This window comes from Ascaphus truei, chromosome 17, assembly GCF_040206685.1.
Source record: "Ascaphus truei isolate aAscTru1 chromosome 17, aAscTru1.hap1, whole genome shotgun sequence".
In the NCBI taxonomy this organism is placed as follows: Eukaryota; Metazoa; Chordata; class Amphibia; order Anura; family Ascaphidae; genus Ascaphus; species Ascaphus truei.
Genome location: NC_134499.1, coordinates 18,318,149 through 18,342,001, shown reverse-complemented (window position 1 = coordinate 18,342,001; position 23,853 = coordinate 18,318,149). Strand labels below are relative to the sequence as shown.

At 54.1% G+C, this 23,853-nt stretch overlaps 1 protein-coding gene across 4 annotated transcripts; it reads right to left on the bottom strand.

Moving 5' to 3' along the window:
* Positions 1–2,388: 2,388 nt before the first annotated feature.
* LOC142468057 (macrophage-stimulating protein receptor-like) lies at positions 2,389–22,755 on the bottom strand. Of its 4 annotated transcripts, none has more exons than XM_075574143.1 (7): positions 22,589–22,755; positions 19,776–20,704; positions 15,986–16,346; positions 15,416–15,604; positions 12,349–12,471; positions 11,670–11,840; positions 2,390–2,610 (listed from the first exon to the last, which is right to left on the bottom strand). In XM_075574143.1, exons 2-7 carry the CDS (start codon positions 20,621–20,623, stop codon positions 2,605–2,607), a joined length of 1,698 nt encoding a protein of 565 aa, XP_075430258.1. In that variant the 5' UTR covers positions 20,624–20,704; positions 22,589–22,755; the 3' UTR covers positions 2,390–2,604. The 4 variants fall into 4 exon arrangements, with proteins under 4 accessions (XP_075430259.1, XP_075430258.1, XP_075430260.1 ...); XM_075574145.1 differs by lacking the exon at positions 2,390–2,610 and adding an exon at positions 8,172–8,619 and having other exon boundaries at positions 22,589–22,726; XM_075574142.1 differs by lacking the exon at positions 2,390–2,610 and adding an exon at positions 8,173–8,619 and having other exon boundaries at positions 19,776–20,690.
* Between the last annotated feature and the right edge of the window lie 1,098 nt (positions 22,756–23,853).

The window sequence follows — 23,853 nt, the reverse complement described above, 5'->3', positions numbered from 1 at the left end:
GTATGCGGCGAGGCGGCGGTGAGGAGGATGCCGTGTGAGAGCAGGTAAGTTTTTTTCCATGTTGAATGAATGGTTGCCGGGGGCGGGACTTAGAATGCCGGCCGGGCCGCAGGGGATTGGCTGCAGGTCGGATCGTGCCGGGGGTGGGACTTCCGCTTCCTTCTGCAGAGCACACGTGGTGTGTGTGTGTCTCTTCCCGCTCCGGGCTCCTCTGTCGGCTGCACAGTGTCTCCCCCCCTCTGCCCGCCCGGGGTGAAATGAGGTGGGTTTTTGTGCCTTTGCCTCCTGTCCTGGTGCTCCCTCCCACCCCCCCGTTCCCCTTGGTGCGGGGGCGGGTAGTGGTGGCTGTGCGGTGTCCCCCCATTCTAACCCGGGAACCCGTGGCTGCCCGCCCGGGGTGATGGGCTGGCCGCCGGGGGAGGGGGGGCGGCAGTTTGTACCTCTGCCTCCCAGCGCTCCCATCCCCCCCCCTTGGTGCAGGAGATGGGCACAGAGGTGGGTGCAGGGGGAGGCGGGGAGCCGCCTGCTCGTGGCTGCCTCTGTGTACTCCACTGTGTGTGTGTGTATCTTTGTGTGTGTATGTGTCTGTGTGTATGTGTCTGTGTGTATCAGTCTGTGTGTGTATCAGTCTGCGTGTGTGTATCAGTGTGTGTGTGTACCAGTGTGTATGTATCAGTGTGTGTGTGTACCAGTGTGTGTGTGTGTGTGTATCAGTCTGTGTGCATTAGTGTGTGTGTGTATCAGTGTGTGTGTGTGTGTGTGTGTGTGTGTGTACCAGTGTGTGTGTGTGTGTGTATCAGTCTGTGTGCATCAGTGTGTGTGTGTATCAGTGTGTGTGTGTGTGTATCAGTGTGTGTGTGTGTGTGTGTATCAGTCTGTGTGCATCAGTGTGTGTGTGTGTATCAGTGTGTGTGTGTGTATCAGTGTGTGTGTATCAGTGTGTGTGTGTGTGTACCAGTGTGTGTGTGTGTGTGTGTACCAGTGTGTGTACCAGTGTGTGTGTGTGTACCAGTGTGTGTATCAGTGTGTATGTGTGTGTGTATCAGTGTGTGTGTGTGTGTGTATGTGTGTGTGTGTGTGTGTGTGTGTGTGTGTGTGTGTGTGTGTGTGTGTGTGTGTGTGTGTGTGTGTGTGTGTGTATCAGTTTGTGTGCATTAGTGTGTGTGTGTATCAGTGTGTGTGTGTGTGTGTGTGTGTGTGTACCAGTGTGTGTGTGTGTGTATCAGTCTGTGTGCATCAGTGTGTGTGTGTATCAGTGTGTGTGTGTGTGTATCAGTGTGTGTGTGTGTGTGTATCAGTCTGTGTGCATCAGTGTGTGTGTGTGTATCAGTGTGTGTGTGTGTATCAGTGTGTGTGTATCAGTGTGTGTGTGTGTGTGTACCAGTGTGTGTGTGTGTACCAGTGTGTGTACCAGTGTGTGTGTGTGTACCAGTGTGTGTATCAGTGTGTATGTGTGTGTGTATCAGTGTGTGTGTGTGTGTGTATGTGTGTGTGTGTGTGTGTGTGTGTGTGTGTGTGTGTGTGTGTGTGTGTGTGTGTGTGTGTGTGTGTGTGTGTGTGTGTGTGTGTACCAGTGTGTGTGTGTGTGTACCAGTGTGTGTGTGTGTGTGTACCAGTGTGTGTGTATCTGTGTGTGTGTCAGGGTGTGTGTGTCAGGATATGTGTCAATGTGGGTGGGTGTCAGTGTGAGTGTGGGTGTCAGTGGGTGGCTGTGTGTGTCTCCCTCCCCGTCTCCCTCTCCCTCCCCATCTTCCTCTCCCCCTCCCCGTCTCCCTCTCCCTCCCCGTCTCCCTCTCCCTCCCTGTCTCCCTCTCCCTCCCTGTCTTATCTTAACTGCCGTATACCTACACCGAAGTAACCTACTCTGCTTTCTTCCAGATCTGACTCAAGTTTCACGCGGGAGACATCGGAAGACAGGTAGGGAACACCTCCCCTCCAGTATAGTACCTTGAGGGACTGCGGATCAGGTAAGATCCCAGGCGGGATTTTTGCTTTTGAAATTGTGAAGAGGCGGCATCCTGACACTGGCTAATGTGTTCAGAATCATTCACATCTGGCTTTTTTTTGTTCGATTAGTGAGGTCATCACACACACACACACACACACACACACACACACACACACACACACGCGCACGCGTAACAAGGACTAATGGTAGTAAAGTATAAGTGTACTACAATAAATAAACTGTTATGTAAAAAAAAAAAATGTGTCCCGGTTTTTCATTTTCAAAATCTGGTCACCCTAAATATGTCAGGCGCTGACGCTACATCTGATTTACTGAAAGGGACCCCTCGGTGTAATAGATGCAAAATCTGTGTTAGGATGAAATCTATTATCACCTTTAGCTCAACGGTAACCAGAGAAATTCATAAAATCCCCACGTTTATTAACTGCAATTCATCTTTATTATATAGCTTTTAACATGCGCTTGTGGGCAACAGTATGTGGGCAGGACCACGAGATGCCTTACAATCAGGATCATGGAGCATCTCCGCCTTATCGTGAAGAAAGATCAGAGTCAGCCTGTCCCTAAATATTTTTCAAACTGCCCGAGGAGAAGTATTGATAATTTCATGTTTCAGGGTATCGGACATATCCCCTTTATACCTAGAGGAGGAGACAGAACCAAGGTCTTAGATCAGCGAGAAGCCTACCGGATTTTCACATTAAAAACCAGAACAACACTTGCGCTAAATATTGATTGGGACTTGGGTAATTTTCTTTAAGTAGCTTTCATACATTTCAGTAGGGTCGTTATCACTATTTACACCAGGTCTTCCTTTCCCCCTCCCCCTCCCCCTCTTTCCCCATTCCCTATATAGCAGACTATCAGTGATACTTATATATATATTTTTAACACTTCAATAATAGACTATATTGCCATTTACAATATATAGTCTATATTTGAATGTCTTATTTACATCTTATAGTTACATGTTGCTAATCCTGCATTCTACATTCCATGTATCAATACCGCTTTTATTTCTATTATCATTTTTTTTAACTGGTTTGTCTATACTTTTTAACATTTTTTTTTAAGTGTTAATAATTTAAATAATCTGATTATTATAAATTATAATATAATTTAAATTAGACTTCAATTTAAGTTTACTCTGTTGGGGTTTATTAGTGTTTAGTATTGTATGTCTTTATTTATATAGCGCCAAAAGTGTACTCAGCGCTTCACAAAGAATACAGTACAGGGAATTATAATAATACAATAAGTGCAGCAAAATCAGACAATAGGAAAGGAAATCCCTGCCCCGAAGAGCTTACAATCTAAGGTTTGAGGGGAACTTGCAGAGACAGCAGGTGAGGGAATAAGTGTTGTAGATGGCTGTGCTTAGTGAAGGGATTTAATTATATATATATATATACATGGGGAAGCGCGGCGATTATATACTTGTTTTACATTTTCTGTTAGGCCGATTTTAATCCTTAGCCGCACGCTCCTAGAGGGCAACACTATTAGGGTGTAATTAATATATTTAGCCAATCACCTGCAACTGCTTATTGGGCGGCTTGTGGGAGGCCAGCCCCCCCTTCTTCTGCCAGCCCCTCCTTCTTCTGCCAGCCCCCCTTCTTCTGCCAGCCCCTCCTTCTTCTGCCAGCCCCTCCTTCTTCTGCCAGCCCCCCCTTCTTCTAGGTATATAATCTCCCAGCAAGGTCCCTGTATGTCACTATTCACTTTACTTGCAGACATGTGACTATCTTGTAACCGCACTATGTTATATAAGCATATGCTTGGATATATTAACCCCTTCTGGGTTTATTTCACACAACATTAGTATGTATTTAGCGTAAGGACCTGCTATAGAGACTTACCTTGACGTGGTTAGCAGGCTTGGCATTATTTGATCAAAGGATGTAAACCAAAAGTCTCCTTTATCACATAGATTTTTACACCATATCTATTCCCCATTTCTTGCTATCCCAAAGGGAGAAGCGCAGGGATTCACTGTCTGTTTTTCACATTATATATGAGTTTTATATTGTTATACCAACTCTGAGATATAATTCCTTATTTTTTTTATTTCTTTGACAGTTCTTTAACGCTTTTGATAGTTCATTAACTCTTTCGGGCATGATTATTATTTTATGGTTTACAATATACCTGTGTGATATATATATGTACTGGCTGATATACCCGGCGTTGCCCGGGATGTAATTTTGGGGGGGCGGGCGACAGGGTTGGGCTTCCCCCCCTTGACAGCTAGGTGGGTGACTGAGTTGACTGAGTGTGTGGGTGACTGAGTGGGTGGGTGACACTTGACTGAGTTGGTGGGTGACACTTGACTGAGTGGGTGGGTGACACTTGACTGAGTGTGTGGGTCGGTGACTGGGTGACTTTGGGTTGGTGGGTGGGTCGGTGACTGGGTGACGTTTTTTGGGTTGGTGGGTGGGTCGGTGACTGGGTGACTTTTTTTGGGTCGTTGGGTGGGTCGATGACGATGTCTTTTTCTGGGTCAGTGACTGGGTGACATTTTCTGGGTTCGGTGACTGGGTTGGGTGGGTCGGTGAGTGGGTGCGTCGGTGAGTGACTGAGTGGGTTTTGGTTGGTCGGTGAGTGGGTCGGTCGGTGAGTGGGTTGGTGGGGTCGGTGACTGACTGACTGGGTGGGTGACGGAATGGGTGGGTGACTGGGTTGGTGATGGAATGGGTGACTGACTGGGTGGGTGACTGACTGACTGGGTGGGTGACTGATTGAGTGACTGGGTGGGTGACTGACTGACTGGGGTATGACTGACTGACTGGGTGGGTGACTGACTGGGTGGGTGGGTGACTGACTGGGTGGGTGGGTGACTGACTGGGTGGGTGATTGACTTGGTAGGTGGGTGGGTGACTGACTTGACTGACTGGGTGGGTGACTGACTCACTGGGTGGGTGACTGACTGGGTGGGTGTGTGACTGACTGGGTGGCTGACTGGGTGGGTGGCTGACTTTACTGACTGACTGGGTGGGTGGGTGGTTGACTGACTTGGTGGGTGAGTGCGTGGGTGGGTGGGTGACTGACTTTTGGGTGACTGACTGGGTGGGTGACTGCCTGGGTGGGTGGGTGACTGACTGACTGGGTGGGTGACTGACTGGGTGGGTGACTGACTGGGTGACTTACTGACTGGGTGACTGACTGGGTGGGTGACTGACTGGGTGGGTGACTGACTGGGTGGGTGACTGACTGGGTGACTGACTGGGTGGGTGACTGACTGGGTGGGTGACTGACTGGGTGGGTGACTGACTGGGTGGGTGACTGACTGGGTGGGTGACTGGGTGGGTGCGTGGGTGCGTGGGTGGGTGACTGACTGACTTGGGTGACTGACTGGGTGACTGACTGACTGGGTGGGTGAATGGGTGACTGTGGGTGGGTGATTGGGTGACTGTGGGTGGGTGAATGGGTGACTGTGGGTGGGTGAATGGATGGGTGAATGGGTGGGTGAATAGTTGGGTATCTTGACTGAGTGGGTGACTGGGTGGGTGAATGGGTGGGTGGGTTGGTGAATGGGTGGGTGAATCCGGTGGTTGGGTGAATGGGTGGGTGACTGGGTGGGTGAGTGGGTGGGTGGGTGACTGGGTGACTGGGTGGGTGACTGAGCGACTGGGTGGGTGACTGACTGAGTGACCGGGTGGGTGACTGACTGAGTGACCGGGTGGGTGACTGACTGAGTGACCGGGTGGGTGACTGACTGAGTGACCGGGTGGGTGACTGACTGGGTGGGTGACTGACTGACTGACCGGGTGGGTGACTGACTGACCGGGTGGGTGACTGACTGAGTGACCGGGTGGGTGACTGACTGGGTGACTGGGTTAGTGAGTGAGTGGGTGTGTGGGTGAGTGACTGAGTGGGTGAGTGGGTGTGTGGGTGAGTGACCTGGGTGGGTGTGTGGGTGTGACTGGGTGTGTGGGCGGTTGACTTTGACTGGGTGACAGTGGGTGGGTGGGAGACTTACCTTGACCGGGTGGTGGTTCCTGGCGGCAGACGGTTCCCCTCCTATCACTGATAGGAGGTGGGTTCAGCAAGAGTCTCGCGCTGCTGTTCCCCTGCATTCCTTGTAGGGAGCGAGGGGGGGAGGAAGCTGGAATTTGCGGCTCGGAAAGAAGGGCAACGCCGCGCTTCCCCTCTGTCCGGGAGCCGGTGCACGTGAGGGTGAGTGCAGGAGGCACGCGCCGCGCTTCCCCTCCGTCCGGGAGCCGGTGCACGTGAGGGTGAGTGCAGGAGGCACACGCCGCACCGCGCTTCCCCGCCGTTCTTGTTGGGAGCGAGGGGGGAGGAGGCTGGAGTTTGCTCCTGACCAGGAGGGCCGCGCCGCGCTTCCCCTCCGTCCAGGAGCCGGTGCAGGGCGGCGCACGTGGAGGGGATGGTGCGGCTGGGGATGTTGCGGAGCGTCTGGGTTTGGGTGAGGGGGGGGAGTGGTATTTGTGCCTGAGGGGGGAGAGTGACGGCCACCAGGAGGGGGGAAGGTGAGCTGCGTTCCGGCGGGGCCAGATAATCCACGGGGGAGAGTGACGGGCACCGGGAGAGAGACTGTGTGTGTGTGTGTGTGACCTTTGGCCCGTCACTCCGCCTCAGGCCAATGAGAGGTGTGCGGGGGCGGGCGGGCCAAGGGAGCAATCTCATTGGCCTGAGGGACAGGACAACCAGACACGCATACAACGCTTTCAGAAATATATAGATAGATATGTTTTGTGATTGACATGCCAACAATCCTACATGCATTTGTTCAGCCAATGCATTTTTATAGGTAATGTACTTGCCCATTCATCTTACTTTATTCATATCAGTATATGGTCACTATATAATCATTAATTGTTCATAGAATTTTTTCCATATTGCTATATTCTTTCTATATTTTTTACTCAATTTTTTACTCTTTACTAAAAGAGGCATAAAAATGTAGTGAGTGTGTTGCCCCCCCCTGCTTTCTGAGCTATAAGCTTTGTCTTGGGAGCAGGGCGAGAGAGAAACACAGACCCTCGATAAGCTCGAAGGCTTTGCGTGCGGGAACAGGCGTGAGATGCAAATACCAGGAACGGGGGTTCCCTGGCTGTCTCCATGCGGTATCGTGCTTGCAGTAAGACCATGGCGCATTTATCCGAAGATAAGTAACCAATAAACCGTACTTTACTATCAGTTGGTGTGTTCATGTGTATTTGAGAGTGAGACCAGCAATACGATCCTAAATATTATTGTCTGTCAGTTAAATAAGTATATCCCTATACACCTTGATAAAGTGCTTGCACACGAAATGCATAGGTGCGTTTCATCTAACATTCTTTGTGAGCTTACAATAAATTCATCTCTATTTTGGAGTTGCGATGGATATTTCATTTTTTCTACATTGCTGGCTGTGGTTCTACCCACTACTCTCTGGCTCCCTGTGTGTACTACCGCGGGTGTGTGTGTACTGCCGTGTGTGTGCGTGCACTACAGTGTGTGTGCTCAGTGACTCCCTGCTCTCCCCACTCTGTGACTCCCTGCTCTCCCCGCTCTGTGACTCCCTGCTCTCCCCGCTCTGTGACTCCCTGCTCTCCCCGCTCTGTGACTCCCTGCTCTCCCCGCTCTGTGACTCCCTGCTCTCCCCGCTCTGTGACTCCCTGCTCTCCCCGCTCTGTGACTCCCTGCTCTCCCCGCTCTGTGACTCCCTGCTCTCCCCGCTCTGTGACTCCCTGCTCTCCCCGCTCTGTGACTCCCTGCGCTCCCTGCCCTGTGACTCCCTGCGCTCCCCGCCCTGTGACTCCCTGCTCTCCCCGCTCTGTGACTCCCTGCTCTCCCCGCTCTGTGACTCCCTGCTCTTCCCGCTCTGTGACTCCCTGCGCTCCCCGCCCTGTGACTCCCTGCGCTCTCCGCCCTGTGACTCCCTGCTCTCCCCGCCCTGTGACTCCCTGCACTCCCTGCACTCCCCGCCCTGTGACTCCCTGCGCTCCCCGCCCTGTGACTCCTCACCACAAAGGTGACGCGGAGTCTGGGGGTCCTTCCTTCTGCAGAATGCAAACCAACCTGGGGGGGGGTTACATCCAGACTAATATTTGTATCCCACCCAAATCCCCCCCGCCCCACACACACACACAGCACTGTCACTACATCTCCATCCTGCACTGCAGCCCTCTCTGCTATTCCTGTACTGACCCCCCCACACACAGCACTGTCACTACACCTCCATCCTATACTGCAGCCCTCTCTGCTATTCCTACACTGATCCCACACACAGCGCTGTCACTACACCTCCATCCTATACTGCAGCCCCTCTGCTATTCCTGTACTGACCCCCCCACACACAGCACTGTCACTACATCTCCATCCTGCACTGCAGCCCTCTCTGCTATTCCTACACTGATCCCACACACAGCGCTGTCACTACACCTCCATCCTATACTGCAGCCCCTCTGCTATTCCTGTACTGACCCCCCCCACACAGCGCTGTCACTGCACCTCCATCTTCACCTGGTGCTATTTGTCCTTCCGGGTTTTACAATACATGCCCGCGGACCCATGCTAACTCTGTGGGTATCAGCGGTGACTAAAGTGTTGGGGGGTCCGTTGTGCTCGTGATAGGGCTGGAAGTCTCGCCCACACAGGGGGACTCTGGTGCTGCCACGTAAGGGTGCTGTGCGGGGGTAAAACTGCGGAGACACAGAGATCAGAAGCTGGAGGTGCAGATTCTCGACAGTAATATTGTAACAGATCCGTCCCAGATCAATACACCACCTGTGTATTATCCCCGATCAATATACCGCCTGTGTATTATCCCCGATCAATATACCGCCTGTGTATTATCCCTGATCAATACACCGCCAGTGTATTATCCCTGATCAATACACCGCCAGTGTATTATCCCTGATCAATACACCGCCTGTGTATTATCCCTGATCAATACTCTGCCTGTGTATTATCCCTGATCAATACTCTGCCTGTGTATTATCCCTGATCAATATACCGCCTGTGTATTATCCCCGATCAATACACCACCAGTGTATTATCCCTGATCAATACACCGCCTGTGTATTATCCCTGATCAATACTCTGCCTGTGTATTATCCCTGATCAATACTCTGCCTGTGTATTATCCCTGATCAATACTCCGCCTGTGTATTATCCCTGATCAATACTCCGCCTGTGTATTATCCCTGATCAATACTCCGCCTGTGTATTATCCCTGATCAATACTCCGCCTGTGTATTATCCCTGGTCAATACTCTGCCTGTGTATTATCCCTGGTCAATACTGCGCCTGTGTATTATCCCTGGTCAATACTCCGCCTGTGTATTATCCCTGATCAATACACCGCCTGTGTATTATCCCTGATCAATACACCGCCTGTGTATTATCCCTGATCAATACACCGCCTGTGTATTATCCCTGGTCAATACACCGCCTGTGTATTATCCATGGTCAATACACCACCTGTGCATTATCCCTGGTCAATACACCGCCTGTGTATTATCCCTGGTCAATACACAGCCTGTGTATTATCCCTGGTCAATACTCCGCCTGTGTATTATCCCTGATCAATACTCCACCTGTGTATTATCCCTGATCAATACTCCGCCTGTGTATTATCCCTGATCAATACTCCGCCTGTGTATTATCCCTGATCAATACTCCGCCTGTGTATTATCCCTGATCAATACTCCGCCTGTGTATTATCCCTGATCAATACTCCGCCTGTGTATTATCCCTGATCAATACGTATTATCCCTGATCAATACACCGCCTGTGTATTTGTAAGGCAGCTAGGGACACGTTCCACACAACGTGTTCCCCCTTACTCACCTTGGGGTTGCGGCCACCGCTGCCTCGTTCCCCCGTTTGGCTCCTGCTTGCGCGGCTGTGTCCGTCACGACTTACGGGTTCCTCCAGGGCGCGCCAGCCCGCCGGCGTTAGAGCGCACGCGGACCAGCGCCTCTTGTGCTCTGTCTACTGCTGGTGGTCCCGCCCCTGACTATCACGGGGCATCGCACCGTGCGCCAGAGCAGTGCACCCGCCCCTGACCTTTCCTCCCTTGCTCCTATCCCTGTCTCGCTGGGGACGCGCCTCTGCTCCTCCCCCTCCCCCATAGGTCCTTGCTTAGTATTTAGTTCCTGCCCCCACGCTGAGTCTGTGCTCAGCATAATCCCTTGTAGCTCAGTGCTGTCAGGTCTTGTGCTTGGTTCTCGTTCTTGTCTTGTCAGTCTCCACGTTCTTGACCCGGACTGCCTGCGTACCTCCCCTGGATCTCGACCTTGGCTATCCCTCCACCACACTTACCTCTATACTCCCTGGACTCGGAAAACGGACTCTGACCACGCGGCTCTCTCCTCTCCCAGACCATTGGCTTACGGACTCTACTACGCTACCTTTGGTAACCCAGGATCCGGCAAGTACCCGAATAACCCTTCTCTTAAGCCCAGTCCCGGCTACGCTCAATACCACACTCTGGGCACGCTCCCGCTGCTGTGGGAGTCTGGTATCTCTCCTTCCCACCTCAGTACCGGGATCCTGTCAGGTTTGCGGGCAGCATGAGCGTTACAGTATTATCCCTGATCAATACTCCACCTGTGTATTATCCCTGATCAATACACCGCCTGTGCATTATTCCTGATCGATACGCCGCATGTGTAATATCCCTGGTCAATACCTAGCCTGTGTATTATCCCTGATCAATACCCCACCTTTGTATTATCCCTGTTCAATATTCTGCCTGTGTATTATCCCTGATCAATACCTCGCCTGTGTATTATTCCTGATCAATACACCGCCTGTGCATTATTCCTGATCGATACCCCGCATGTGTATTATCCCTGATCAATACCTAGCCTGTGTATTATCCCTGATCAATACCCCACCTGTGTATTATCCTGTTCAATATTCTGCCTGTGTATTATCCCTGATCAATATTCTGTGTATTATCCCTGATCAATATTCTGTGTATTATCCCTGATCAATATTCTGTGTATTATCCCTGCTCAATACTATATTTTGCCCTTATCAATTAACCTATTGCACATGTGGGGGGCATCGGTGCACAATGGGGGAGGAGGCAAGAAAAGAGGAGTGTGTGGCAGAGGTGCATGAGGGGGGCAGCAAAGATGCACGAAGGGGGGAGCAGCAGTGGTGCACGAGGGGGGGAACAGCAGTAGTGAATCAAAGGTGCACGAACGGGGGGAGCAACAGTGGTGCACGAAGGGGGAGCAACAGTGGTGCACGAAGGGGGAAGTGCAGGAGTCGTGCATGAGGGGGAGGAACAGCAGTGGTGCACAAGGGAAGATGAGCAGCAGTGGTGCACAAGGGGGGAGACACAGCAGTGGTGCACGAGGGGTCGGGCAAGCTGTGGTGCACGAGGGGGACGGAGCAGCAGTGGTGCACGAGGGGCGTGTAGTAGTGCGCGAGGGGGGCATAGTAGTAGTGCGTGAGGGGGAGGTGTAGCAGTGGTGCACGAAGGGGAGGTGCAGCATTAGTGCACGAGGGGAGGCGTAGTAGTGGTGCAGAGGGGGAGGTGCATCATTAGTGCACAAGGGGGGCGTAGCAGTGGTGCACGAGGGGAAGCGCAGCAGTGGTGCAAGAGGTGGGGTGTAGCATTAGTGCACGAGGGGGAGGCGCAGCATTAGTGCATGAGGAAGGGCGCAGCATTAGTGCATGAGGGGGGACGCAGCATTAGTGCACGAGGGGGGCGGTGTGCGGTTCTCTCGGTTACCTCTGTGATGATGGGGGAGCAGCTTTGCTGGTTCCACTCTCCCTGACACTCCCCCTGCCGGGAGCAGCCATTTTTACACCAGCCGCAGCCCATGAAGCGAGGTGCGCGCAGACAGTGGCTGCAGGTCAGGAGGTGACGACACCCGGGGCCTGTGACACTGACCTGCGTCACCTGCAGGGGGAGCCAGACATGCAGACAGTGACACCTCCATCCTACCCTGCAGCTCTCTGCTATTCCTGTACTGATCACACACACACACAGCGCTGTCACTGCATCTCCATCCTACACTGCAGCTCTCTGCTATTCCTGTACTGATCACACACACACAGCGCTGTCACTGCACCTCTATCTACACTCTGCTATTCCTGTACTGATCCCACACACACACACACAGCGCTGTCACTGCACCTCCATCTTACACTGCTATTCCTGTACTGATCACACACACAGCGCTGTCACTGCACCTCCATCCTACACTCTGCTATTCCTGTACTGATCCCACACACACACAGCGCTGTCACTGCACCTCCATCCTACACTGCATCCCTCTGCTATTCCTGTACTGATCCTCCCCCCCCCCCGCCCACCCCACACACAGACAGAGCTTTCACTGCACCTCTCTCTGTCCCACCCAATCAGATAACCCTTCCCCCCGTGTCTCCCCCAAAGTCCTGCTCACCTTATTCCCGGTGACAAAGAGCAGGTTGTCTCCGATGCGTGTGACCTCGCGTGACACTGGGTGAGTGTCACTCAGGGAGAAGTTGGACAGAGTGAGAGGGTTACTTCCATGCTGCAGGACCACCTGACAGAGAGCACAGCTATGACATCATATTGTAACACAGCACAGCTATGACATCATATTGTGATAGTGACAGAGCTGCAGATCCGGACACAGAAGTACATGTGACACGGTTTCCCCCTCCTCCACTCCATGTGGAATTGTTCCATTGGATTCAGGTCAGGACTGTGACTGGGCCACTCAAGAACATTCATTCTCTCCTTGTTCCACCGCTGCAGTGCGGCTTTGGCTTTGTGCTTCGGGCCATTGTCCTGCTGAGATATGAATTCCCTCCCAGTGTCAGAGTCTTGGCTGAACTCAAGCAGGTTTTCCTCAGGGATTCGCCTGTACTTTGCACCACCCATTCTCCCCTCTCTCCTGACCAGCTTCCCAGTCCCTGCTGCAGAGAAGCGTCCCCATAACATGATGTTACAACCACCGTGCTTCACAGTTGGGATGGTGGTGACTGGTGATGTGCAGTTCAGCTCGCGCCAGACGTAACGCTGGGAATTTAGTTCAATTAAGTTTGCGAAAAAAGCATATAGATGATACTGCAGACACGTGGGAAAAGGTTTTGTGGTCAGAAAAAGCAAAACACTGCACATCACCCAGTCAACACTATCCCAACCAGGGCCGCCAACAGGGGGGGACAGCCAGGACAGGTATCCCAGGCACCGGAGCCTGCGGGGGGCCCAGTTCTCCCTCAGCTGCCTGCAGACCTCTCCCTCCCTGTGTTACACGGCTGGCACGTGACAGCCCTCTCTGATGCACGTGGGGCCGAGTGAGGGAGAGGCCTGCAGGTGGCTGAGGGAGAGCCGGGCCCAGCCGTGACCAGCAGCCGGGCCTGACCAGAGGTCGGGTCCAACCTGCAGCACTTGTCTCTGGGCCCGACCTGAGAAAATCCCCAAGGTCTTACATACATATATATGGGGGGAGTGGGGGTCTTTTAATATGTATTGTGGGGAGAGCGTTGTATTGGGATCTTTTAATAGATATTGGGGGGCTGCAGGGGTCTTATTAATATGTATTTTGTAGGGGGATTGAGTGAGAGTGGGGTAATTGATAGAAGGCAGGGGGGGCGAGTGAGAGGAGAGAAGGGGTGAGGAAAGGAGGAAGTAAGAGTGAGACGCAGGGGAGAGAAAAAATAGATGTGAGGCGGGGGGAGAGTGAGAGGGGGTGAGTGAGGAAGTGGGAGTGAGACGGAGGGGAGAGAAATACATGGGAACAAGGGGGGATAATAGAGGGGGCTCGTGAGGTGTGAAATGGGGGGGGGCTCGCAATACCGCCGATACATGGGGGAAGGGAGCCCTGGACGTAACTCTAGTCCTGGGCCCCGAGAAATCTGTCTGTGGCCCTGATCCCAACTGTGAAGCCCGGTGGTGGTAACATCATGTTATGGGGGCGCTTCTCTTCAGCAGGGACTGGGAAGCTGGTCAGGAGAGAGGCTGGGCCGGTGCAACCACTAGGCGACTTAGACAATCACCTAGGGCGGCACATTTTGGGCGGTGAGAGTGGAGGAGGGTGACGGGTGTTGGGCACAGAGCAGGGTGGCGGAAGAGGTGGTCGGTAGTAGAGACAGGCGATGGTGGGAGAGGAAGACGGAGTGCCGTGGGAACAGAGCAGGGTGGGCAGAGGAGGACGACAGCTGGGAAGAGCATGTCCAACCCAGCAGTCTTCACTGACTTCCGATGTCTGCCGCTGGGACAGTGCAGGTCCCCAGAGACACCCTCCTCTTCTTCCACCCTGCTCCGCTCCAGCTGTGCTCCTTCCTCTCCCACCACCGCTTGTCTACCACCGACTGTCCTCTCCCGCCGTCGCCCGTCTCTGCCGCCACCCTGCTGGAGGAGGGTGGGTGAGAGAGGAGGGGGGATGAGAGAGGAGGATGGAGGAGTGAGAAACGAAGGTGGGAGAGGAGGGGGGCAAGAGAGAAGCTACTGTGTAACATTTAAAGAAAAATCCAAAAGGGGTTGGGGCGCAGGGCTAAAGGGTAGGGGTGCGCAAACTTTTGCAGCAGTGCCCCCCCCCCTGCCCCTGCCCCTGGTACTCGTGCCCCCTTTACCTCTGTTCCTGGCATCAAATGACGCCGCGGGGTTATGTGACCCCACGGTGTCATTTGATGCCGCGTTGCCATGGCGACACGTGAACACAGCTGTCTGAATCTCTGTAAGTTGGGGTTGCATAGGCATCGTGCGATCCCCCGGCATTTAATTTAAATGCTGAGGGGAATAGTGCGGGGCCTCGGCAACCTCTGCCCCCCCTAGAAAAATCTCGCGCCTCCAATTTGCGTCCCCCTGTCCTAGAGGGTCGAATACTCCTGCACCGGCCCTGGATAGAGGGGAGAATGGGTGGCGCAAAGTCCAGGCGAACCCCTGAGGAAAACCTGCTTGAGTTCAGCCAAGACTCTGACACTGGGAGGGAATTCATATCTCAGCAGGACAATGACCCAAAGCCGCACTGCAGCGGTGGAACAAGGAGAGAATGAATGTTCTTGAGTGGCCCAGTCACAGTCCTGACCTCAATCCAATGGACCATTTATGGCGAGACTTGAAGAATGCCGTCCATCCACGATCCCAAACAAATCCTTATCAGATCTGGATCAATTTTCGCATCAAAAATGTCACCATCCTACTGGGCAAAGCTACATAGAGACTGATCCAAAAAGACCCATAGCAGTAATTGCTGCAAAAGGGGCTCCTACCAAGTAGTGACTTAAGGGGCTGCATACTAATGCAACATGGGCATTTCCTTTTGTACATTTCCTTTGCTGACATTTAACCTCCTCCTTATATAACAGTTCAGTTTAATCACTATAGTTTTGTAGCTTATAATAAAAATAGTTTGTTTGACAAAATGTGCATACATTATTTGTAATTCAACAACATGGGACATTATGGGGGGGGGGCGAATATTTCTGCAAACCACTGTATGTGGGTGTGTGGCACAGTCAGACTGTCCCTCTCCCACTCACCTGCAGGACTCTCCCGTCAGACGTGCCCAGGTGCCCGATGGTCAGTCCTTCCTGGGAGGTGACGTACACGGATGTGAGGAGCACCCCGGCCATGCGCCCGTTAAATAAATCCACGTGGTACAAGGGCAGGTCCACGAGCGTGGGGACATTCCAACAGCTGCGGTCATATCCAGGGGCCGACATGTTCACCTGGAGTCAGAAATCAGGTCACCAAATTAAAGGTCAAACCGACAGGGGTCAGAGGTAAAATGGTCACCTCATCGTGTCACTGTTCCGTGTCCCCCCCCCCTCCTGTCTCAGGTCCCCCCCCCTTCTATCTCAGGTCCCCCCCTACTGTCCCGGGTCCCCTCCATCTGTCCTGGGTCCCCTCCCTCCTGCCCTGGGCCCCTGTTTATCAGATGTAAATCTGGGCTTTTAAAGGACACGCAGGACAGTTTATTATAGAAGAGTAAATAGCAACCGGTCTGAACCGTTCCCTCCCCCCACCCAAGAAATCCATATACTGACAGCGTCCCCCTCCTCGTCACCCCCCCCTCCTCCATACCCTGCGTCCCCCACCCCTTCCCTCACATTATTGGGGCAGTACATCCGAGGCTGGAAGTAGTGTAGCCCCCTTAGCCGCCGCTCGGACTCCATGTTACTGCAGCACCTTTTCACACCGTAGTAGATGGACTTGTCGATGAGGTCGAGCGGGAAGGCGCAGAGCGCTGACATCCTGCGGGGACGAATGCTCTGCGGGTCGCTCTGCGCAAAGGCTGCGAACAGCACAAGGTCTGCAGGGTTCAATCCCAGTTCCCCCGCCAACGAATCGCCAACAGGGGCCAAGTGTGCTGCCTGCAGGATGTTGAAGTTCTCAGTTCGCATCAGCGGCTCCGCGCTCCGCCGCCGGCGCTTTGGGTCAAACCGGCAGTCGAGAATCAGCTCTGAGTAACTGAGAGGAGAGAGAGGAGAGGGGGGGTAGAGAGAGTGAGGGAGGGGGCATAGAGAGACAGAGCGAGGTGGGGGGTGTAGAAAGAGAGCGAGGGAGGGCGTAGAAAGAGAGCCCGAGGGGGGCGTAGAAAGAGAGCAGGGGGTGTAGAGAGCGAGGGTGAGGCAGAGAGAGTGAGGGGGGCAGTAGAGAGAGTGAGGGAGCGTAAAAAGAGAGCAAGAGTGGGGCGTAGAGAGCACGAGGGGGGCATAGAGAGAGCGCGAGGAGCCATAGAGTGTGAGGGGGCATAGAGAGCGAAAGGGGGCATAGAGAGCGCGAGGGGGGCAGAGAGAGCACGAGGGGAGCGTAGAGAGAGCACGAGGGGAGCGTAGAGAGAGAGCGCGAGGGGTCATAGGGAGCGTGAGGGGGCATAGAGAGCAGGGGGGGCATAGAGAGCAGGGGGGGCATAGAGAGCAGGGGAAGGCATAGAGTGCCCGAAAGGGGCATAGAGAGACAAAGCGAGGGGGGCATAGAGAGAGAGAGAGCACAAGGTGGAGCGTAGAGAGAGAGAGATGAAGGGGGGCGTAGAGAGAGAGAGACAGAAAGGGGGCTGTAGAGAGAGAGGAGGTGGGGGCATAGAAATAGGAAGGATAGCATAGAGAGAGAGGAAGGGGGGCATAGAGGGAGCGCAAGGAGGGGCATAGAGAGAGCGTGAGGAGGGGCGTAAAGAGAGAGAAAGGGGGGGCGTAGAGAGGGAGAGAGCGAAGGGGGAATAGAGAGAGAGCGTGAGGGGGGTCATAGAGAGAGAGAGAGAGAGCACGACGGGGGGCGTAGTGAAAGAGCGCGAAAGGAAGCGGTGTTGAGGGAGAGCGCGCAAAGGGGGGGCCTAGAGAGCGAGAGAGAGTGAGAGGAAGGGGACATAGACAGAGAAGAGGGGGGGGCAGAATGAAAGAGGCATATAGAGAGCGCCAGGATGGGCGTAGAGAGAGAGAGGAAGGCGGGCCTAGAGCACACAAGGGGGAGGCGTAGAGAGAACGCGTGGGGGGTGTAGAGAGAGCGAGGGGAGGGTTTAGAGAATGAAAGAGAGTGTGAGGGGGGCACAGAAAGATAAGAAGGGGGCATAGAGAGAGGAAGGAGGGCGTAGAGAGAGCGTGAGGTGTTGCGCATAGAGAGAGAGCAACGGGGCGTAGAGAGAGAGGGGGCATAGAGAGAACGCAAAGGGGGCATAGAGAGATCATGAGGGGGGTATAGAGAGAAAGGAGGGGGGCATACAGAGTGGAAGGAGAGCGTAGAGAGAGAGAGCACGAGGGGGGGCGTAGAGAGAGGAGGGGGCGTAGAGTGAGCGCAAGGAGCGGCGTAGAGACATAGAGGAAGGGGTCATAGAGGGAGAGGAAGGGGGGCATAGAGAGAGCGAGGGGGTCGTAGTGAGAGTGCGAAGGGGCATATAGAGAACACGTGGGGGTGTAGAGAACGTGAGGGGGTGTAGAGCGAGATAGAGCGTGAGAGGGCGTAGAGAGAGAGAGGAAGGGGGGCATAGATAGAGAAGAAGGAGGGTGTAGAGAGAGCGTGCGAGGGCGGCATAGAGAGAACGCAAGGGTGTGTAGAGAGAGCAAGGGGGTGGCATAGAGAGCGCGAGAGGGGGAGTAGAAAGAGAGGCAGGGGAGTGTAGAGAGAGAGTGAGCGAGAGGGGGGCATAGAGAGATAGCAAGGGACAGGCATAGAGAGCGAGGGGGCGTAGAGAGAGAGCGTAAGGGGTGGCGAAGAGAGAGAGAGCTCGAAAGGGGGGCATAGAGCAAGAAAGAGAAAGGGGGACGTAGAGAGAGAGAGTGAGGGGGCATAGAGAGGTAGCGAGGTGGAGTGTAGAGAGGAAGGGGGGCATAGAGAGAGCACGAGGGGGGTGTAGAGAGAGCACGAGGGGCATATAGAGAGCAAGGGGGGTGTAGAGAGCGCGTGAGAGGGGGGCAGAAGAGAGAGCAACAGGGGCATAGAGAGATAGCGAGGGGGGGCTTACAGAGAGTGAGGGGGGTTGAGAGAGCGAGGGGGCATAGAGGGGGTGAGCATGATGGGGGAGCATAGAGAGGGAGAGAGCGTGAGGGGGTGGCTTAGAGAGCGGATGGGGGTGACGTAGAGAGAGAGAGCGGAGGGCGTAGAGATAGAGAGCAAGGTGGTGTGTACAGAACGAGAGAGAGAGCGAGGGGGGCGTAGAGAGAGAGAGAGTATGGAGCATAGATAGAGGGAAAGGGGGGGAATAGAGGAAGGAGGGCATAGAGAGAGAGCGAGAGGGGCGTAGAGAGAACATGAGGGGGCGGAGAGAGAGCGCGAGGGGGGCGGGGCATAGAGAGATAGCGAGAGGGGCGTAGGGAGAGCGTGAGGGGGCGTAGAGAGCGTGAGGAGGCATAGAGAGAGAGAGCAAGAGGGCATAGAGAGAGAGCGAGGGTCATAGAGAGAGAGAGCGCAAGGCGTAGAGAGAGAGTGCAAAGGGGTTGACATAAAGAGACACAGCTCAATAGGGGGCGTAGAGCAAGAGAGAGAGCAAGTGGGGGGCGTAGAGAGAGTGAGGGGGGCGTACTGAGAGAGCGAGGGTAGGGAGTAGATAGAGCGAGGGTAGGGAGTAGAGAGAGCAGAGAGAGAGAGAGGAAGGGGGGCAGAGAGAGGATTGGGGCATAGAGAGAGAGTGCGACGGGTGGTGTAGAGATAGAGCGCAAATAGGAGAGAGAGAGCTCAAAAGGGGGAGTGTTGAGCAAGAGAGAGAGCAAGGGGGCATAGAGAGAGAGTGCGACGGGAGGTGTGTAGAGAGAAAGAGAGAGAGCGCGAGGGGGGACATAGAGAGAGAGCTCGAAAGGGGGGCGTAGAGCAAGAGAGAGAGCAAGCAGGGTGTAAAGAGAGCAAGGGGATGTAAATAGAGAGCACGAGGGGAGGGCGTAAAGAGAGCGAGGAGGGCATAGAGAGAGTGCAAAGGGGGGCGTAGAGAGAGAGGAAGGCGGGGTGTAGAGAGAGAGGGGGGGTGCATAGAGAGAGAAAGCACGACTGGGGGCATATAGATAGAGAGTGCAAGGGGGGCGTAGTACGAGAGAGCGCGAGGGGGAGGCGTAGAGAGAGAGAGAGAGAGAGTGAGGGGAAGAGAGAGCGAGAGAGAGATGGGGGGTGCATAGAGAGAGTAGAAGGGGGTGTAGATAAAGCGTGAAGGGCGTAGAGAGAGGGAGTGGGTAACAAGTGAGGGAGTGAGGGGGTAGACAGAGAATGAGTGGGGGTGTAGACAGAGAGGGAGAGGGGGGGTAGAGAGAGAGAGGGAGTGGGGGAGGTAGAGAGAGAGGGAATGGAGAGGTAGAAAGAGGGAGGGGGTAGAGAGTGTAGGAAGGGGTAGCGAGAGTGGGGCACAGGATTGGTAAGCATACCCAAGCTGATCACCTCTGCTCAGATCCCCATGGACCTCATACCTCCCACTCCTCTTACCTCCTCATCTGCTCCCTGGTGCTCAGGCGCACCACCCTGCTGTGATAGGCTGTGCCCCCCAGCTCCTGTAGCTGCACCGTCAGGAAGTAGACAAAGTAATCAGTGTGGAAGGTGTGCAGATAGCGGATGGGGTAGGAGTCCCTGAACTGGGGGAGGACCGTCAGTGACTGAAACTCGTCCACAAAGCCTTCCTCAGTGGCGTGCAGCTGCCGTACAGACACAGACGCCGGACTGTAACTTCCAGCCACGCGGGAATCCACCGACGAGGCCAGGTAGAAATAGGTCGTCCATCCACTGGTCACCACTGTGAGAAGGGTCCCCAGTGGGCTGGACACACAGTCCTGGCACAGAAGAGGAGAGTTTTCCATACGGGCGAACAGACACTTGGAGTCGGCGATCTTGGCGCCCGTGGCCAGGTGCATGAAGCAGAGTCCGCGGAGAGAGGAGCCGCAGCTGTACAATACGTGCTCTTCTGGGTCCAGTACAAGGACTAGGCTCTCTGTGTCCTCGGGCTGGTCCGGGCGGGCAAGGCCCATCTCACACTGGGAGCACCGGGAGCACTGGGAGCTGTTGGTGGGTCCAGTGGTGACGCTCTGCAGGATTCGCAGGTCGGAGCCGTGCAGAACTTGCAGGTGGTTGGTGATGGCCACAAAGACCAAGGGCTCCTGCCCATCCTTGGAGATCAGGTTCTGAATGGTTCCCGGGGCCACATAGTTAGGGAGATCGTACCGGACGGTGGGGTCCAGAGAGCAGCCGCCTGGCTCGTCTGGGCACTGCCAGGGATATGCCAGGTGACCCAGGAAGAGGAGGGAGAGGGGCAGGAGAAGGGGGGAGAGGCTGCCCATCATGGGGGAGGTGAATGGCACACTTTCTGACTTCAACTCAGCGCGGGGCACAGTGACACAAGGAGGAAGTCTATAATATGGGACCTGGAGAGAGAGGGAGAGTGTGAGGAGCAGAATGTCCTGCCCTAGAGGTGCCATGCTGTGTATCTGTACCAGTCCTGCCCTAGAGGTGCCAGGCTGTGTATCTGTGCCAGTCCTGCCCTAGAGGTGCCAGGCTGTGTATCTGTGCCAGTCCTGCCCTAGAGGTGCCAGAAGTGTATCTGTGCCAGTCCTGCCCTAGAGGTGCCAAGCTGTGTATCTGTACCAGTCCTGCCCTAGAGGTGCCAGGCTGTGTATCTGTGCCAGTCCTGCCCTAGAGGTGCCAGGCTGTGTATATGTGCCAGTCCTGCCCTAGAGGTGCCAGGCTGTGTATCTGTGTCAGTCCTGCCCTGGAGGCAGGTGCCAGGCTCTGAAACAAGTCCTAAACTGTACAGGGACTCCCTTTAAAGCCAATAGGTTCTGTGTGAGTATGTGCGGGGGGAGGGCTCAGCGTGCCCACATGCCAGTGCGGGTTCGAGGGGGCTCAGCATGCCCGCGTGCCAGTGCAGGACACGGGATACGCATGCCGGTGAAGGGGGCTCCGCATGCTAGTGTGCGGGTGGCACGGATTTCACATGCATGTGACCGGGGCCCTCCCATGTCGGAGGTCTTGCGATCCCCCCCCCCCATTTCATACCTCGCGAGCCCCCTCTATTTACCTCCCTCTTTCCATTTTTTTTCTCCCCTCCGTCTCACCTCTCCCACCCTCCATTAAATACCCCACTCTCACTCAATCCCTGGCCCCCTGCCTCACATATATTTTCTCCCCTGCATCCCACTCTTGCTCCCTCCCTCACTCCCCCGTCAATTACCCCACCCTCTCAATCCCTCCTCACACTCATTCCTCCCCCCTCACACAATTCCCCCCCCCCCACAAAATACATACCAAAATATCCGACCCCTCTAAATACATACAAACAAATCCTCACACCCACAAATATATACAAACTGCCCCACCCCCCCAATAATACATATTAAAAAATAAAATAATAATAATACATAGAAAGAAAACTTAATGCACAAAAAAACACTAATATATATAAAAAACAATACATAGAAAAAACCCCAATACATATAAACCATTAGCTTGGGTGGCCTCTCTGGTCGGGCCCGCTGGCAGCAGGGGGCCCGGCGGCCGGACAAAGCAGTTGGGCTGGACCTCTCGTGACCGCCTGGTCCCGGCTCTCCCCAAGTTGCAGGCCTCTCCCTCACTCTGTCCCATGCCGAGCGTCTGACGTTGCCATGACGACGCGTCTCCAGATGCCGGCTGAACCACGGTAAGTGCAGTTTACAGAGGCCATCGCCACTTCCCCGGCACTTAATTTAAGTGCCTTCAGGAAGCACGCGGGGCCTCTGTAAACCCCGCGCCCCTGGAGTTAATCTGGGGGCACACACCCAGTTTGCGCACCACTGGGTTAAGGAACCCCAACCGTCTTTAATAGCATGTCTGAGAACAGATGCACTGTAAGTGTAACCCCCCCCCCCCCCCCGCAATGTGGTTATGAGATTGCTGTGAGGAGATAATAGCGGGATAGTGTGGGTTGGGCCAACCCTGTGTTGCCATGGGGATACTGATGTCAGAAGGGATATAAAAAGATAGGGGGAAGGGTCTGGAAGTTCAGGTTCCCGGAGAGCAAGAAGAGAGGAGTCTCGGGGAGATCATAGGGATGTTCATAAAGTAATAGCACAGACCAGGCCCTCCTGCTTTATTATGTGGTAGATAGGGACAGTGCTCCTCTAAGTTAGGACCCCAGAAGAAGGCTGTCACAGGAGACCAGGACTATCACACCAGGGATCAATTAGCCAGACAGAAACACAAGAGTTTCTAAAATTAATTAATTGAAAGAGAAATATCCACAACTATACTACAGATAAACAGACAACACATACCCAACTGGGGATACGCTGCAGAACTAGTTGCAGGGTCCCCCTTGCAGAGATTTCCCCTGTCCTTCTTTCTTCACAGTGCTTACAGGGACTGGTTTTCAGGTCTGGGACCAACACTGGCAGCTCTGAATCTGCAGCTGGAACTCATAACCAGAGCTGGAGCTGAGCTAGGCGTCTCTCTCCCCACCTTTTTATACCATATGCCCCAACATTGAAACATTCAAGGCCAGGTGCGGTCAATATTCCCCGCCCCCTGATTTGTTGTTTAAAATGCAACATAACTTTGGTTCCATGAAAACTGTTACAGGGAAAGGTCACAGACAAGCTTTGCAACATTTCTCCTGAAAACAACATTTACCCCTAGTGCCTGCAGTGCTGGAACCAGGCATATATATATATACAGTGTTCGGCAAACCTATACATTTGCTCGCCCCAGGCGAGTGGATTTAACATCGTGGCGAGCTCCTATTGGCCCAAGCAGCACACGTGTGGTACTAGATGGCGAGTAGATTTTTTGGTGATTTGTCGACCACTGTATATATATATATATACTAGCTGAGAGACCCGGCGTTGCCCGGGATGTAAATGCGTAATAGGTAGTATTATTTATAAATCGTGGAACAAAAGGTGAGTATTTGTTGTAAAGGTTGGATAATAATGTTGGAAAGAAATATGGAAGAAAATGTAATACGATGTTGTATAAAAATGGTTTATTGTAAACACACCACAGTACAATGTATATTTTGGTGACATAAGTGATGTAAAAATGTGAGGCGTGTGTCCAGCTATGGTGTGAGCGTGTGTGAGGTGGCGGGTGGGTGTTCAGTAACGGGTGGCGCGTGGGTAGTGAGTGCTGGCTGTGGGTCGGGGTCCTGCTAGGGTGTGAGGCGGCGGGTGTGTGGCGAGTGCGGGCGACGGCTGGTCAGTGATGTTGTTGCGTAGGGGCAGGAGGAGGCAGGTGTGTGTCGAGTGTGTGGGGTGGGTGAGAGGCGGCGGGTGGTGTGTCGAGTGTGGCGGGTGTCTGTTGAGTGCGTGCGGCGGCTGTGTGGCGCAGGGGTGTGAGCGGTGGGCGGGTGGAAAGGCAGAAGTGCGGGTGGGCGAAAGGCAGAGGCGGGAGGGTGGCCGAAAGGCATTGAAGGAGGGGAGGTGAAGGGGGGGTGAGGGGAGGTGGAGGGGAGGTGAGGGGGGGTGGTGAGGGGAGGTGAAAGGGGGGGGGGTGAGGAGTTGAAGGGGGGGTGGAGGGGAGGTGAAGGGGGGGGCGGAGGGGA

Excerpts from the sequence above, each read along its gene's own strand:
- LOC142468057 (XM_075574142.1), bottom strand. The coding sequence starts at position 20,623 with ATGATGGGCAGCCTCTCCCCCCTTCTCCTGCCCCTCTCCCTCCTCTTC. Across the intron at positions 12,472-15,415 it reads CTGACGGGAGAGTCCTGCAG|GTGGTCCTGCAGCATGGAAG; the intron begins GTGAGTGGGAGA and ends GCTCTCTGTCAG. Across the intron at positions 11,841-12,348 it reads TCTTTGTCACCGGGAATAAG|GTGACGCAGGTCAGTGTCAC; the intron begins GTGAGCAGGACT and ends CTCCCCCTGCAG.